Source organism: Cetorhinus maximus, chromosome 30 (assembly GCF_964194155.1).
Source record: "Cetorhinus maximus chromosome 30, sCetMax3.hap1.1, whole genome shotgun sequence".
Lineage (NCBI taxonomy): Eukaryota > Metazoa > Chordata > Chondrichthyes > Lamniformes > Cetorhinidae > Cetorhinus > Cetorhinus maximus.
In genome coordinates this window covers 13,954,855-13,973,408 of record NC_135908.1, presented here as the reverse complement: position 1 = coordinate 13,973,408, position 18,554 = coordinate 13,954,855, and the positions used below count along the sequence as shown (strand labels likewise).

Genomic DNA, 18,554 nt, shown 5'->3' with positions numbered 1-18,554 from the left:
ATCGATGGTTCGGGTATCTCGCTTGTCAGTTTCTTGTGTTACACTTTGTAATAAAATGAAGCAGAAAAAAAATGCGGTTTTCGCGAAGTAAAGAGAAACGTTCCCAGCAACAGAAAATGCTTTCTAATTCACTTTGGCCCCACAGTCAAAATCCAGATGTGACGTTTTGTAAAAGGTCAGTCTGATCATTGATCGATTTTCCACTTAGTTAACAATTATTTGGTTTTTATTGATGAAAAGGTGTCACAATTGCGGTATAACCTCGAAGTATCTAAGCTGACACTCCAATGCGGTACTGAGGGAGTGCCATCCTGTCAGAGGTGCCATGGTTGGAGGAGATATTAAATCCTCAGGCAGAGATATATGGCACTATGGCATGAGAAACTGCAATTCCCATCCTCGTGAGGCACTGCCACATGATGACACCGCATCCAGCCTCAGCGCCGCCCAATCAAATTCAAACCTTAAACCAAAAAGAAAAAGCCACGGTGAAATCCGATTGGCTGGGATCTTGGTGGGCTGCGATGGGATTGGTGAGGTTTGAGTTTCATTTGAGGGATCGGCGCGAGCAGCGAGTGTTAGTCCGAGTACGATGGGCATGAGCGAGTGTTCAGATCATTTCACTTCATTAAAAATACAGATGGAGAGAAAGAGAGGAATAAATATATTGCCTCAGTTTTTGCAGCTTTTAGTTTCCCTATTTGAAACCGTGGCATTGGATCAGGCATTGAGCCCCTTGAGAATGAGTAAAGCTTTTTCTTCCTCCAAACTTTAATCATTACTCATCCTTGCTGCAAATTCGCCCCTTTTTGCCCAGTTAAAAGTTTTTCCTCTCTCGCACTCCCTGAGAACCTGCATGTGTCACACCCCCCCTGGCTTTCCGTGAAATCACTTCCGCCGACGTCTCCTGGAATAGGTCCAGCCAGAGTCGGCAACCCTACTGGTTAGGAGTTTTTGCAGACCAGTCAAGAATCAGCCTCATTGGGGTGGAACTAGAGTCACTTATGAGCCAGACCAAGTAAGGATGGTAGACCTCCTTCCCTAAAGTGCATTAATAACGGCAATCAAAAGGCTTTGTCGTCACTTTTACTGACACTTGTGCTTTTTATTTCCAGATATTTTTATACCGAATTCAAATGATCAAAACTGCCTTATTATCCATCAATTAAGATCACAAAATCAGACTCTCTGGCCATTATCACAGTGCGCACAGCAAGGACCCAAGAACAGCAATTTGACTGCTGTGTTCCTTACATGACAACTGTGACTACTCTTCAAGCGTTCCTCATTTGCTGTAAGGCTCATCGGGCCTTCCTGAGATCATGAAAGGGGCGATATAAATTCAAGTTTTTTTCCAAAAGGTGCACATTGGGCAGAATTTTTACCTCGGTGGGCCAGGCGCGTGCCTGACCCGCTCGAGCGCAAAATGTCGCGCGTTCACATCGGGCGAGCTTAGAGTCACGGAGGCCCACAGCACAGAGAAAGGCCCTTCGGCCCATCGGGTCTGCGCCGGTCAAACGAGTACCTAACTGTTCTCATCCCATTTTCCAGCACTAGGCCCATAGCCCTGTATGCCAAGGCATCGCAAGTGCACATCCAAATGCTTCCCGACGTCAACGCTTAGTCACGCGATATTTCGGTCGGCGGCGTGGGAATCGGCAGCGTGTCCGCCATCAGTTAAAATGCCTATTAAGGCCATCAAATGATAATTAGGCTAAATTTGTCGCTGCCCGTCCGACCTTATGGTTGGCGGGGCAGGCGAAAAGGCCAAGTGGCCTTTGCGCTTTGTAGGAAACCTCATCCACGGGCGGGAGGAGGTTTCCAACAGCAAATAAGAATAAAATAAAACATTTTACATTTCGTTTTTAACATGTCCCTGCTGACAAAGTCACATGAGGGGAGAGGTTTTATAACATTTTAAAAATCTTTTATTTTCTTTCTTTATTTTTTTGGAAAACTGTTCATCTCCCTGGGTCCGCACAGTGCCTCAGGGAGATTTTCAAGCGCGCACTCCCGCGCGTGTGTGAAGCGCGCGTCACCCTGAGCGCTGCCACGCGGGTTTCACGCTGGGGCGGGCCTTAATTGGCGGCCCGGCCCTGATCGGGGGTGGCTGTCAGCTTCCCGACCACCCCCACTGAGCTCGCCCACCGAGGGCAAAATTCTGCCCATTAATTACCCAGCAGTGCTTTAGCAAGAGAAAGGTGCATAACCTTTGCTGTGTAAAAAAAAAACAACAAACAAACCCACCCAGCTATTGTCAGCAATACTATGGAAGATCAGCTAGGAATATTGGTCACTTTACAAAATTAATGATTTACCTATGGATCCTATACTACCTGTCATGTGATGCAGAACATTCTCAACTCTTAGGCCATCATTAGCTTTCTTAACTATATCGTGCGTCACCAGGTGTAAATGTACTTGGTCCAAAACTATAAGAAAAATAGAAAAGGCAGCATTTTTACACTTTTTAAAAAAAAGTCATCTCTTGTAGTTTGTGGAAAAATATTACTTAATTGTCGCTACTCTTACCCTGTAATTCTGTCTCTAACTGCCTCACAGTCGTTCTTCCTTACCCTTGTCCAAGTGTGTGTGTGTCTGTCTTAAAATGGAAAATGCTGGGAATACTCAGCAGGTCAGGCAATATCTGTAGTGAGAGAAACAGAACTAACGTTTCGAGTCAAGGACGTGTCTGTTGCTGCATTTGTGTCTGCCAGGTCCTGTTTCTTAAATGGCCAAATCCCAATTTGCTCCATACTGATCAGGATATTTAAAAAAAAAAGCTTTTGTTTCATTGCTTTAATCAGCTTCAATGTATATCTGAGATTGGATTTCTCGAGGCATAACTCCAATGTGGACAACCCTAGGCTTCACTGCTGCCATTGAGATACCACTTTGTAGCTTCCGCTTTGTCGACTCCAGGTACATACAGTCTGGCTGGTGCTGAACACCTCTAGCCACTCACACAGCTGAGATGAAGGACTCACTGTGGAAGGATGATTTTTGCAGTTCTCCAAAACTTGTACAGGACAAAGCAAAGATGTAACGCTCTAATGATATGAGTCCACTTCACTGAAGTCATCATTGCACAATACTTATATAGGGATTCAAACGGTACACAAAGATTTACTCAAAATACTCTCCCTCTCTCCCCCTCTCTCCCCCTCTCTCCCCCTCTCTCCCCCTCTCTCCCCCTCTCTCCCCCTCTCTCCCCCTCTCTCCCCCTCTCTCCCCCTCTCTCCCCCTCTCTCCCCCTCTCTCCCCCTCTCTCCCTCCCCCTCTCTCCCTCCCCCTCTCTCCCTCCCCCTCTCTCCCTCCCCCTCTCTCCCTCCCCCTCTCTCCCTCCCTCTCCCTCTCTCTCCCTCTCCCTCTCCCTCTCTCTCCCTCTCTCTCTCTCTCCCTCTCTCTCCCCTCTCCCCTCTCCCCTCTCTCCTCTCTCTCTCTCTCTCCCCTCTCTCCCTCTCTCCCTCTCTCCCCTCTCTCCCCTCTCTCCCCTCTCTCCCTCTCCTCTCTCTCTCTCTCTCTCTCTCTCTCTCTCTCTCTCCCCCCCTCTCTCTCCCCCCCTCTCTCTCCCCCCCCTCTCTCTCTCAATTCAACATGCCAATCGGACACTTAAAAATCCCTCAGTTCCTCATGGAGTTATTTATCATTCAAACCTCCCTGGGCAACAATCAAGATTGCGGAAGAAGAGGACTCTATTTCCTATTCTGCCTCTTCCTTCCTGACAGGATCTTCTAAAAGTGTGAACAAGTGATGAATGATGCAGCTTTTAGCCTCATTGTTCTGAGTGGTCTGCAGGAGATTCTTGGGCTGCAAGCAAAGGCATGGCTTAGAGTACGCTGCTGCTCAGTGTGCTGTCTATGCCTTACTTCCGACTCCTATTGTCATAACTCAGTATAAGTGCTAACAGATGTTGCCTGACTTCAGCCTCTGTCGGTGCTTCATATCAGTTTGACACTGCCTGAACAATCATTCCCAGGAAACCTATTGGCTGGGTGTAGCCAGCAACAGCTGAACTGGAGAAGTCAGGAGAATTCAGTTTGTAAAATAGCTGAGCTTATGAAGGCAAATTGAAAACATTGAGTTCCTGCAGACAATGTGCATTGCCTGCAAGTGAAGCAATTTCTCTGTCACACTTTCCCGTCATTTTTACTTGCTTTAAGAAAACAATGTTTGCCTTATTCTGTGACTTAAATCCACAGCCCTATTGATCAGTGAATTACGTGGCATATAGCACTGTTTTTGTAAATGTAACCCCTGCGTTTGCTGTAACACTACAGGGGATCAGTCAGTATTGCTAGTAAAATGTCTTTGATACTAGTTATGCAGGATTATAGTTGGATCACAGGTATGCCCTATTTCATTTTTTCACACTGGAGTGCTGCTTTGGGCTGCAGTAGAGTGCTAAAGTTGAAGTTTGGTGACTGAGGAAATTTGAGGGTTAATTTCTGTCTAAAGTCTAGTCTTTCCTTAATTCAGTAATTAACTAAAAGTTGCTGTTTGGGTTGGAAGAAGGGGAGTTTTAGGCCAGCTTTAAAACAAGGTTTATACAGGCACCGCTTGCAGCTATAACTAATTAATTAGATAACTGGCTTAAACAGGTTTTCAGAGGCTAGATTCAGAGAGTATAAAAACAGGCCATCTTACAGCGCTGACTTTGTCTGCACTGGAGTGCTGCGTTGGGCTGCAGTAGAGTGTTTAGGTTGGAGTTTGGTGACTGAGGGAGTCGGTGGGCAGGGAATGATCCTTTGAGTATGGTCGGGTAAGTATTTACTACTTTTATCACATAGTTTTTAAGGTCTTATTTTGTGGTTCATCGTTTGTAAGGGCTATATTCTGTAACAACGAGGAGCAGGGAAGAAGGGCCCGAGAGTAATTGATATTATTTGATGTTAAGTATCTTCCGAAAGGTTTAGTTTAATTTAAAGGGGTAAGTCATGGCAGGAGAGTTCAAAGCCGTGGTATGCTCCTCCTGCTCTATGTGGGAAGCCGGGAACATTTCCAGTGCCCAGGGCCAGACTGTGTGCGGGAAGTGTCTCCAGCTGCAGCTCCTGGAAGCCCGGGTTTCAGAGCTGGAGCGGTGGCTGGGGACACTGTAGAGCATCTGCGAGGTGGAGAGTATCGTGGATAGCACGTATAGAGAGATGGTCACACCGCAGGCTAAGAGTCCACAGGCAGGAAGGGAATGGGTGACCACCAGGCAGAGCAAGAGGACTAGGCAGGCAGTGCAGGAATCTCCTGTGGCTATTCCCTTGCAAAACAGATATACCACTTTGGATACTGTTGAGGGGGAAATAGCCTCTCAGGAGAAAGCAGCAACAGCCAAATTTGTTGCACCACGGTTGTCTCTGCTGCACACGGAAGGAGTAAAAAGCGTGGGAATGCAATAGTTATAGGGGATTCAATTGTAAGGCGTTTCTGTAGCTGCAAACGAGACTCCAGGATGGTATGTTGCCTCCCTGGTGCTAGGGTCAAGGATGTCTCAGAGCGGCTACAGGACATTCTGAAGGGGGAGGGTGAACATGGTCATGGCACACATTGGTACAAATGACATAGGTTTAAAAAAAAAAGGGATGAGGTCCTAAAAGCAGAATATAGGGAGTTAGGAAGTAAGTTGAAAAGTAAGACCTCAAAGGTAGTAATCTCAGGATTACTACCAGTGTCACGTGCTAGTCAGGGTAGAAATAGCAGGATATATCGGATGAATACATGGCTGAAGAGATGGTGTGAGGGGGAGGGTTTCAGATTTCTGGGACATTGGGACTGGTTCTGGGGGAGGTGGGACCAGTACAAACTGGACGGGTTACACCTGGGCAGGACCGGGACTGATGTCCTAGGGGGAATATTTGCTAGACTGGTTGGGGAGGGTTTAAGCTAAAATGGCAGGGGGATGGGAACCTATGCAAGGAGTCAGAGGAGGGGGAATCAAGGACAAGAACAAAAGACAGAAAGGAGAATAAGAAAAGTGATAGGCAGAGAAATCAAGGGCAAGAATCAAACAGGGCCTCAGTGAAAAATAGTGGGAACGGGACAAGTAATGTTAAAAAGACAAGCCTTAAGGCTTTGTACCTTAACGCAAGGAGCATTCGCAATAAAGTGGGTGAATTAACCTCGCAAATAGATGTAAACAGGTATGATATAGTTGGGATTACGGAGACATAGCTGCAGGGTGATCAGGGATGGGAACTGAACATCCAGGGGTATTCAGTATTTAGGAAGGACAGACAAAAAGGAAAAGGTGGTGGAGTTGCATTGCTGGTTAAAGAGAAAATTAACACAATAGTGAGGAAAGATATTAGCTCCGACGATGTGGAATCTGTTTGGATAGAGCTGAGAAACACTAAGGGGCAAAAAACGTTAGCGGGGGTTGTATATAGACCCCCAAACTGTAGTGGTGATGTTGGAAATGGCATTAAACAGGAAATTAGAGACGCATGCAATAAAGGAACTTCTGTAATTATGGGTGACTTTAATCTGCATATAGATTGGGCAAATCAAGTTAGTAACAATACCATAGAGTAGGAATTCCTGGAGTGTATACGGTATGGTTTTCTGGACCAATACGTTGAGGAACCAACAAGAGAACAGGCCATCCTCGACTGGGTATTTAGTAATGAGAAAGGAATAATTGGCAATCTAGTTGTGCGAGGTCCCTTGGCGATGAGCGACCATAATATGATAGAATTCTCCATCAAGATGGAGAGTGATGTTGTTGATTCTGAGACTAGGGTCCTGAATCTTAATAAAGGAATCTACGATGGTATGAGGCGCGAGTTGGCTATGATGGATTGGGAAATGGTACTAACAGGGATGACGGTGGATAGGCAATGACAAACGTTCAAAGAGTCCATGGGTGAACTGCAACAATTATTTATTCCTGTCTGGCACAAAAGTAAAGTAGGAAAGGTGGCCAAACCATGGCTTATACAGGAAATTAAAGATAGTATTAGATCCAAGGAAGAGGCATACAAATTGGCCAGAAAAAACAACAGACCTGAGAATTGGGAGCACTTTAGAATTCAGCAAAGGAGGACCAAGGGATTGATTAAGAAGGGGAAAATAGAGTACGAGAGTAAGCTTGCGGGGAACATAAAAACTGACTGTAAAAGTTTCTATAGGTATGTGAAGAGAAAAAGATTGGTGAAGACAAATGTAGGTCCCTTACAGTCAGAAAGAGGGGAATTTATAATGGGGAACAAAGAAATGGCTGACCAACTAAATACATACTTTGGTTTTGTCTTCACAAAGGAGGACACAAATAACATACCAGAAATGTCAGGGAACACAGGGTTTAGTGAGAGAGAAGAACTGAAAGAAATCAGTAGTGGTAGGGAAATGGTGTTGGAGAAGTTGATGGGATTGAAGGCCCATAAATCCCCGGGGCCTGATAATCTACATCCCAGAGTACTTAAGGAAGTGGCCCTAGAAATAGTGGGTGCATTGGTGGTCATCTTCCAAGATTCTATTGACTCTGGAACAGTTCCTACAGATTGGAGGGTAGTTAATGTAACCCCACTATTTAAAAAGGGAGGTAGAGAGAAAACAGGGAATTATAGACCAGTCAGCCTGACGTCGGTAGTGGGAAAATTCTATAGTCCATTATAAAAGATTTAATAGCTCAGCACATGGAAAACAGTGGCAGAATCGGACAAAGTCAGCATGGATTTATGAAAGGGAAATCATGCTTGACAAATCTACTGGAATTTTTTGTGGATGTAACTAGTAGAGTTGATGAGGGGGAGCCAGTGAATGTGGTTTATTTGGACTTTCAGAAGGCTTTCGACAAAGTCCCACATAAGAGATTAGCGTGTAAAATTAAAGCGCATGGGATTTGTGATAGTGTATTGAGATGGATAGAAAACTGGTTGGCAGACAGGAAACAGAGTAGGAATAAACGGGTCTTTTTCCCAATGGCAGGCAGTGACTAGTTGGGTACCGCAGGGATCGGTGCTGGGACCCCAGCTTTTCACAATATATATTAATGATTTAGATGAGGGAACTAAATGTAATATCTCCAAATTTGCAGATGACACAAAGCTGGGTGGGAGGGTGAGCTGTGAGGAGGATGCAGAGATGCTTCAGTGTGATTTGGACAAGCTGAGTGAGTGGGCAAATGCATAGCAGATGCAGTATAATGTGGATAAATGTGAGATAATCCACTTTGGTAGCAAAAACAGGAAGGCAGATTATTATCTGAATGGCTATAAATTGAGAGAGGGGAATGTGCAATGAGACCTGGGTGTCCTCCTACACACAGGTAAACTGAAGGTAAACTTGCAGGTGCAGCAGGCGGTAAAGAAGGCAATGGTACGTTGGCCTTCATAGCGAGAGGATTCAAGTACAGGAGCAGGGATGTCTTGCTGCAATTATACAGGGCCTTGGTGAGACCACACCTGGAATATTGTGTGCAGTTTTGGTCTCCTTATCTGAGGAAGGATGTTCTTGCTATAGAGGGAGTGCAGCTAAGGTTTACCCGACTGATTCCTGGGATGGCGGAACTGACATATGAGGAGAGATTGAGTCGGTTAGGATTACATTCGCTGGAGTTCAGAAGAATGAGGGGGGATCTCATAGAAACCTATAAAATTCCAACAGGACTAGACAGGGTAGATGCAGGAAGGATGTTCCCGATGGTGGGGGAGTCCAGAACCAGGGGTCACAGTCTGAGGATATGGGGTAGACCATTTAGGACTGAGATGAGGAGAAATTTCTTCACCCAGAGAGTGGTGAGCCTGTGGAATTCGCTACCACAGAAAGTAGTTGAGGCCAAAACATTGTATGTTTTCAAGAAGGAGTTAGATATAGCTCTTGGGGTGAAAGGGATCAAAGGGTATGGGGAGAAAGCGGGAGCAGGCTATTGAGCCATGATCATAATGAATGGCGGAGCAGGCTCGAAGGGCCGAATGGCCTACTCCTACTCCTAGTTTCTATGTTTTCTAAGTTTCTATGTTTTGAACATGAATCTTTAAAGGTGAACCATTTGTACTCGAGCATGCTCTGCACAAATGGGCCTAGACATTACAGTTCAGCAGACACTCAATGTCTCCCGGTGACTTTCCTCTATCCACTATTTTAAAGCCCGAGACAACCTGTTCATTTTGAGTGGGTTAATGCCTCCACTAAACAGTAGATAACTTAATAGCAGAGAAATGCACTAGGCGTTTACTATTAACAGTGGTTGAGCACTATAGTCGCTCGTTTGCAGCAGTCAACAAAAGTTAGTGTGGGAGCCCAATTCACTTGGAAGAATTAATGGAACATTGAGAGGAGGCAGTGGCATAGAGGAATTATCACTGGACTAGTAATCCAGCAACCTAGGGTAATCCCCTGGGGACCAGGGTTCGAATCCCAATGCGGCAGATGGTGAAATTTTGAATTCAATAAAAATCTGCAATTTAAAGTCTGATGATGACCATGAACCCATTGCCGATTTTCATAAAAAACCCATCTGGTTCACTTTTAAGGAAATCTGCTGTCCTTACCTGGTCCGGCCTACATGTGACTCCAGACCCACAGCAATGTGGTTGACTCTTAAATGCCCTCTGAACAAGGGCAATTAGGGATGGGCAACGAATGCTGGCCTTGCCAGCGATGTCCACATTGAATGAACGAATAAATAAAATTTAAAAATGCACATGACTACAGGTATAGGCCACAGAGAGGGGCAAAAGCGTTTAATCTAAATTAAAAGAAAGACCTTGCATTAACGTACCACATTATTACACCCTTATGGTGTCTCAAAGCATTTCACAGCTATTTCACTACTTTAAAAGTGTAGTCACTGTTTTCTTGTAAACAAATTTAGTGATCAATTTATGCACAAGGACCCACAAAGAGCAGTGAGAGGGATGATCAATATTTGGTGTTGACTATGGCCGGGTCACCAAGGGCATTGCCTGCTCCTCCAATAGTGTCATGCAATCTTTTAGGTTCATGTGAACAGGCAGATAGGAGCTTTGTTTCATCTCTGGCAATGCTGCAATCTCTTTGTCCTAGATGGGAGCGATTATCTGCTCAAGTCTTAGAGTGAGGCTTAAACTCACAAACTCCAAGTTGAGGACACTATCACTGAGCCTTGATGTTTCCTATCTTCAAGGCATTACCTTTTTCTGCTTTCTTGAAATTAACCTGTATTGAATTTGGGTTTACTTCCAACATGTAGATTGATGGCTTGAGAGAGAATTGCTGTCTCTTAACGACTCTGATGATACATGATTGTGGGCAAATGATCTGACTTGCTTAAATAAACCAATTGAATGTATGATTATCTTGTTGACCAGCGCATGAATACAACGTAATGTGTGGCAGTTAGAGGTGTTGCTCCGACAGTTATTAGCTAAAGTTGTATTAAGTGCATAGTGTTGGCGTTTGAAGTTTGTGGGAAAGTTATTAACAATTTTAGAAGACTTGTGAACTGAATGTAGATCTGCCTGATTTGGGCCTGATTTGAAGAGAGAATTCCATTGCTATTTCCTATTGTCATTCTGAGTAACAAGGTGTTGCCTTTCTGTGATCTTTGTGCTTGTAATTTGTGCTGTTGGTTGAAAGATACTATTGGCCCACGAGTGTCTGTTCTCTCAGTTCAGCGAAACAGCATTTAACAAGTGCAACTGCGTCCACTCAGACCCTGGTTCTGTCACTGAAAAGATTTTTTTGTATCCTTGTTGCTGGCCCTGTCTTCAAGGCTTTTGTTAATTGTATAAAGAAAGAAAGACTCACACTTATAAATCACTTTTCATGACCACCAGGCATTTCCAAGTGCTTTACAGCCAAATGAAGTATTTTTGAAACAGTCAATGTTGCGAAGTAGGAAAATCTTCTGCCATTGACCATGTAGAAGCTAATCTATCATGGACTTTAAGGGAAGGCAGCACTTGCTGCATGTCGCAATGTAGGAAACTTGAAGCAAAACGCCAGATAAATCACGCCACTTTTGGAAGGAACGGGTAGGTTTGTGAAAAACCAATGACTGTAATGTCGGACACAATCGTCAACCCATTCCTCCCACTGAAGGAGCGTGACGTGTGAAGTTGACATTCAGTGATGGTGGTACAGATTGGAGTGGACGTGGAAGATATCCGTGTGGTTCACCACCAGTTTGTTGGAGGCTTGTGATTCCATGCGGCAAGCTAAATGAACCGCAGTATGATAACTATCATTTAAGACTTTGCTGATGCATGTTTTTAGTTGTCCCAGTCATCTATTATGTGGTGGCACCCGTGCCCTCCTTCCAGGGATGTGCTTGTCGTTGTTGAAGTGCCATTAATCAAAGCAACACCACTTTCTGATTTGTGCAAAAATGATACACTCATTGATGTTAACAACATGTGAAAAATATCCAAGTTTGATGCAGGCAGCTTAGAGACTTCAAGGTCACAAGATTGGACTGTGCACTATACTGATTGATAACAGTCGTGTAAATATATTAGCTCCATCCTTTGGATTAAGATATTAAAAATAGATGTTTCAGATGCCCAACACATTGCGACCTTATGAATGCAGTCACTCCGCAGTTTGAGGGATGCTGGTGGGTAGAACCTATCTGACACCCAGGGCGGAATCTTTATTTGGGCATCGGGAGCCTCGTCTGCCTGCTGAAGAGCCGGCATGATACTTGCATTGCCTCTTTTTCGGAAAGCCCGCCGACCAATAAGAGGCCAGCAGCCCTTGTGGTCAGCGGTGCCAGTGAGGAGATGTGGCCGCTGCCCGAAAGATAGGATCAGGATTGCGGAGCGACTCAGGCCACAGGTAAGGTTAAGGTGGGGTGGGGGTGTGGTTCAGGTGTTCCACAGGGTGGGGGTCATGGGGAGAGGGATACAAGGGGGACCGACAGCAAGAGCAAGGAGGTGGCACTCAGCGGGGCCAATCCTTCCTGATGCCCAGTCCCTCGATCAGGCACCGAGAGTCAAACCCCTCACCCCCACCCCCCGTAGAGGTGACATGCTGGCCGCACAGTTTTACCTGTCGTGCACACCGCATGGTTACAGCCCCACCTGCAGCTGGGTTAATACCAGCGTTAGCAGGATGAGGCCCTTTAAATGGTCATTCATTGGCCACTGAAGGGCCTCAGTTGGCAGTGGGGCGGGAAGGTTGACCATGGCCCTTCCTGCCCAGAACTTAATTCTGGCAGAGATGGGAAGACGGCGGGGTTCTGGTAAGCCACCATCCCACTGAAGTAAACGTCCTTCCCGCCTCTAAACTCACCAGCACCAAGAGCACATGAGTCCGGCCCTCATGTCGATATTGTAGGCCCCAAGGCCTGGTAGAGCCTAACCAGCCTTCGAACAGAGCTCCTTCTAACCTGCTTCAATAATGCGGTTTCAACTCAACTTCGGATGAACAAGTTCTGCCTTTCTGGCGTCCTCTCTGGGCAAGATTGACGAAACCGCACCAAACAGTGACCACTTTTGTGTTCTGAGCCAGTCCACCACCCGTAGCTGGATTTGAAGCCACTCACTCATTCTGCTTACAACGCCTCCTATCTGGTATAGAGAGAAAATCTCAGCATTGTCAGTCTGTGCTGGTTTTTAAGTCTAGGCCCCACATACAAAAGGAGCATGTGGTAACCCCCTGCAATATTTCTAAATAATAGTATTGTAAATGTCCATCTAATATATGACAATATTAAGGATAAGCCATAATGACAATAGGTCTGAAAGACAATTGTACCAATTGCTTAATTTTTTTCAGAATCATGGCACCATTTTTTTTTCAATAAATGACTTCATTTCTACAAGTTTTACATAAAGAGATTTCATTTATATAGCACCTTTCATAATGTTAGGATGTCCCAAAGTACTGCGCAGTTAATTACGTACTTCATTGTTGCAGTATGGGGAAAAATGGCAGCCAATTTGCGCACAGCAAGCTCCCACAAACAGCAATGAAATAAATGACCGGATGAATTGTTTTAGCGATGTTGATGAGGGATAAATATTGGTCAGGAAACTGAAAGAATTACCTGCTCTTTCTCAAGGTGCCCTAAGATCTTTTGCATCCCCCCCAAGAGGGCAGACAGGGCCTTGTCACAAGTGCAACCTATTTAAAAATGAAACAAAAACAAAAAGGGCTGGGAAAGCTCAGCGGGTCTGGCAGCATCTGTGGATGGAGGAACAGAGTTAACGTTTCGAGTCCGCGTATGACTCTTCTATTTAAAAATGGAATGTGTTTATGCATTTCCGGACAGGGCAAATTGTGAGAAACTGTTCCCACTCAAGAGAACATGATGAACTGGAGGGCATAGGTTCAAAATAATTGGCAAAAGGAGTGAATGTGATGTGAGGAAAAAGATTTTCACCCAGAGGGCGGTTGAAGTCTGGAAGAAACTTCCTGAGAGGGTGGTGGAGGCAGGTTCGATCGAGGTATTCAAAAGGGAATTGGATTGCTACCTGAAATGAGAGAATGTGCAAGGTTACGGGGACAAGGCAGGAGAGTACAGACTCGAAGGGCCGAATGGCCTCCTGCACTGTAACGATTCTGCGACACTTGCACTGTCAAATACTTCAAAAGTTTACTCCTACCACATGGTCACAAAGTACTTGTAATTATAACTGTTAAAACTCTTTCAAGCTGCAGCAAACGTTTGGATGTAAGTGCTCAGGATCTGCAATATTTCAAAATGTTACTTGATCGCTTCAATATTTACATTGCTGACAGTGGAATTGAGAGTTTTCTTTGATACAAGACGCAGACAGGCAAAGTTGAAAAGCTGTTACGCCACAGAAATGCAAGATAAAAGCTAACTTTTTTGTTTCGAATGTCCCATGGAACAGATAAGGCTTTGCTACTCCAAACATTGTTTTGTGGTCAAACACTCCTGTTGTTTGCAATGGCCAACACCACAAGATGATGACCTGTGCAGCCTGACTCAAATTCTGGCTCCGCTCCCAAGCTGTAGTAATGATTTCCTTTGAACAAGTGTCTGACTAAGACTGCTTTTGTCCAGCTGTGAGGGTGCCATCTTGGAAATCTTCCACTTCTCCCCCCACCCCCCCCATCCCCCTGGCCACCCCACCGCCCACACTTCCTGTTCAGCAAAATGCAGACTATGTCATAAGTCACAGATGTGGCAAGGTTTCAACAGCTGGTCTGGAAATGAATGAGGCTTGGGCAGGACTCCGAATTAAAGACGCACGGGGCAGATTTTCCTGCTCTGGTGCCTGGGTTTGTGAACAGGACAACATCTGGGAGGGAAGGTCACAACTCTTAAGGGAGTCTGGCTTATATTAATGCATTCAAGGAGAAGTGAGATAAGTATATGAAAGAGCAAGGGACAGATGGATATCTTGATGGGAGGAGATGAAAAGGGATGGGAGGATGAATGGGAAATGTGGCTGACCTCTGTAAATGGGCATATGATGCTTGCCACTCAGCTGTCCCTCTGTTTGCTGTGCCCTGGTGATTGGTTCGCCCAGTGGCAGCAACAGGAATATCTATCTTGCTGACCTTTGTGTTATTCAGACAGGATCTTCCTGTCTAGTCTGAGTTAGCTACTATCGCAGGAGCAGCAACTACTGTACGATTATTGGTTAGAGAAAGAGAGACAACCTTGCCTTTTATATAGCACCTTCACAACCTCAGGACATTCCAAAGCACTTCACAGGCAATTAAGGACTTTTGGAAGTGGAGTCACATGTAGGGATGTACAACATGCCACAGTCAATTTGTGCTGAGCAAGATCCCACAGGCGGCAATGCCATAATGACTGGACCTGTTTTGAGGTATTGGTTGAGGGGATAAATTTCGGCCAGGTGACTCTGCTCTTCCTTGAATTCTTGCTGGGTAAAGCGATTCTGAGGAGAGGCAGACAAATCGTTGAAGGTACAAATCAACCATGGCCTTATTGAAAGCTGGAACTGGTTCGATGGTCTTAAGGGATTGACCCCTATTCCTGTGCGAACCTCATTGTGAAATATTTCAACAGCATAAATTCTGCCAACTTTGTAATGTGAAAATTATTGCTCCAACATCTGTTTATTTGTCTTGTCCACAGGTATGAAGCTGATTTTTATAAGGGAATCATAAAGGCAAGGCTGTAGTTGAAAAAGGCGAATCACCCGAAGCCACCTTTCTCGCTCTTTGCTCCTGATCTATCACTAGGCCCAAAGATGTACCCTACCATCTTGTCTGCATGCTTTGCAGTGCATCTGCTGCTGGGACATTGTAGAGGTAAGGCCTCAATCTCACGTTGCAATAGCATGGGGGGGGCACTCAAACTAAGACACGGTCCATATACAATCGATGGTAAATGCAATACAAATACACAATGGGTTCAGAAGGATACAACGCAACAACAAAGACACTTGTGATACAAAGTGGGACATTATAACCTGGCACAGTAGAAGCCAAACATTTTTCAAAAGTTTCTGTCAATCTGGTACAACGCTTTGTACATCAAAGAAACCCCTGATACATTTGCATTGATATTGGCTTTCAGTTCATTGACAGTGCTGCATCTGCACTATAGAACAAGTGTACAGAACACATCAATGAACCTTTTCATTAAATTACTTGGCGCACAATAATGTATGGATAGGATTGTATCGATACAAATTTGTATGAATACATTGATGCATATATTAATGCATTCAAGGAGAAGCGAGATAAGTATATGAAAGAGCAAGGGACAGATGGATATCTTGATGGGAGGAGATGAAAAGGGATGGGAGAAGGCTCATGTGGAGCTTAAACACTGGCATGGACTTGTTGAGCCAAATAAACCTGTTTTTGTGCTGTAAATAATATATAGATTTGTATTAGTGGATCTTATCAAGGTGCTTACCCTCCCACTTCCCAACTGAAGGAGAGGTTTGCCAAGCAGATTTTTCTGATTCTTTTTAAAAAAAAAAAAAAAATTCTTTCACAGGATGCGGATGACACTGGCAAGGTGATGTTGCCCATCCCTAATTGCCCTTGAGAAGGTGGTGGTGCTGGAGTCCATGTGGTGTAGGTACACCCACAGGGCTATTAGGGAGGGAGTTCCAGGATTTTGACCCAGTGACAGTGAGGGAATGGTGATCTAGTTCCAAGTCAGGATGGTATGTGGTTTGGAAGTGAACTTGTTCCCATACATCTGCTGCCCTTGTCCTTCTAAGTGGTAGAGGTTGCGGGTTTGGAAGTTGCTGTCAAAGGAGCCTTGGTGAATTCCTGCAGTGCATCTTGTAGATGCTACACACTGCTGCCACTATGTGTTGGTGGTGGAGAGAGTGAATGTTTAAGGTATGATTTGGTGAGTATGACTATGTCAGGCTGTTGGTTGAATAGTCTGTGGGGCATCTCTCTGGCTTTTGTTAGTGAGGAGGACTTTGCTGGGTGAACAGGGCTGGGTGTATGCTGCTGTCGGTGTGAGATTAATGCCTCGTGGTCCATCTGGTTTCATTCCTTTTTGACTTTATGGTGGTCTGATACAACTGAGCGGCTTGCTAGGCCGTTTCAGAGGGCAGTTAAGAGTCAGCCACGTTTCTGTGGGTCTGGACTTGCATGTAGGCCAGATCAGGTAAGGACAGCAGATTTCCTTCCTTGAAGGACACTAGTGAACCAGGAGGGTTTTTATGACAATCGATAGTTTTGTGGTCACCATTACTGAGACTAGCTTTCCTATCCAGGTTTATTAATTGAATTCAAATTCCACCAGCTGCCATGATGGGATTTGAACCCATATCCCCACAGCATTAGCCTGGGCCTCTGGATTACTAGTCCAGTAACATCACAACTGTGTCTTGTGGTGTTGTGGTAGTGTCCTTACCTCTGGGCCAGAAGCTCCAGGTTTGAGTCCCGCTTCAGCACTTGATGGCCACAGAGGGTGTGTTTATAACATGGCCAAACAGGTCAGTTATCAGCCTGTAAGTCCTTCCAACATGCCTGTTGGCAGGAGGTAAAGAGTGGGAGAGTTTCCTGGTCAGCCATACTGCAGGACGCAACAGCAAACCACTGCAGTACTTTGCTGAGCATAATCATGGACCAATCCAATGCAAGTCCATGGTCACCAACGCCCTCTTAGGACATTGTACCTGAAAGAGGAGGAGGAACATTACCACTATGCCACCGCATCCCCTAATTTTTCTGATAGCATAGCTTTCCTTCTGAATATACAAAAATGTTGGATAAGAAAAGATTGGCTTGCCCATCTAGTCCATCTTTCATAGTTGTGATGTTTTGTGCATCACAAACTAAACGCTTCCTACCCCAATGTAATCTCCTGGGAGGGTAAAAAGCAGAAAAAAAAACAAGCTCAAGGCTTGTGAACCAGAAAACTCCCCTCCGGGTGTTTGAGGAGATTGAAGCTAGACCAGGGGATCATGTAGACCATGGCTTCTCTTGATCCACCTGTACCAATCTCTTGTATGGCATGACCCCTATTCTATTAGGAACCAGTACAGCACTCTTGGAGGTATTCAGTGAATCTTCACCCACCGCACAAGCTGGGAACTTGTTTTGTAGCTCCATTATTCTCTGGGGAAAGTACTCATTGTAATGAATAACCTGTCATGGTGGTGTAGTGGTCATGTCACTGGGCTAGTAATCCAGAGGTCCAGGAAATGCTCTGGGGGCCATGGGCTCAAATCCCACATTCAATGAATAATTCTGGAATGATAGCTAGTGTTAGTGATGGTGACTGCGACAACTATTGTCATAAAAACTCATCTGATTCACTAATGCCCTTTAGGGAAGGAAATCTGCCGTCCTTACCCGGTCTGGCCTTCATGTCACTCCAGACCCACAGCAATGTGGTTGGCTCTTAACTGCCCCCTGCAACGGCCTTGCAGCCACTCCGTTCAAGGGCAATTAGGGATGGGCAACAAATGCTGGCCTTGCCAGCAATGCCCACATCCCATGAAAGAATAAGTGCACGTTAGCTCTGGTTCTCAGTGTCTTGTACCTTCATTACTTTATAAACCTGATACAAAATACCCCTGTGTCTACACTTGTCTAGAATATACAAATGCAGCTTTTAAAAAGTGTAGTGTTTCACACTGGAATCAAATATACTGATCCTCCTCCAATCCTTTTTCACAGCCTCAGTATCACTGTCACGCGAGCAGACCAAAACCTCTGAGGCAGCAAAGGGCAAACAGCCCAGAAGGGAGACTTGGCAGATTTTGGAATGATAATAGTACTTCCTGCATAGTTAAATTAGAACACCCATCGCAAGGTTTCTCTTCAGAAATCCCTGTGGGAATAGAAGTTCGCTCATGTCCAGGAAACCTTGAAGTCAGATAGGTTTTGCTGATAAATTCCCTCCGTGACAATTTAGTAAACAATGATTCATAGTCATTTGGCAGCACAGAACTTGAGTATCGTTGAAAGAGGACACATGTTGTCAGAGCTTTTTGTCTTGCACTCATCAGGACAATTCACAAGAATACCAAGTGTAAAGGGAACAACAGCTTCTCTGCATGAGAAGAGGGTGCCGATTGGTTGGCAAGTGGACTCTGATTGGTGGAGGTGTTGCATTGGGCAATGGACCAGTTAAACGATGACTGACAATTAACTGCCAAGCTTTGTTTAAATTCACACCAGGCAGGTTGACTCAGATTGATCAAGGCATTGGCCTG

General features: G+C 45.0%; 1 protein-coding gene across 4 annotated transcripts in view; it reads left to right on the top strand.

Annotated features, from left to right (window-relative positions):
* The window catches only part of LOC144670078 (CD276 antigen-like), a 347,132-nt gene that overhangs the window by 62,088 nt on the left and 266,490 nt on the right, over positions 1-18,554 (top strand). For all 4 annotated transcript variants that reach the window (XM_078532477.1, XM_078532476.1, XM_078532475.1 and 1 more), the window contains exon 2: positions 14,993-15,168. In XM_078532477.1, the coding sequence (XP_078388603.1) occupies positions 15,108-15,168 (61 nt within the window). In that variant the 5' untranslated portion in view covers positions 14,993-15,107. The remainder of the gene's footprint in view (positions 1-14,992; positions 15,169-18,554) is intronic.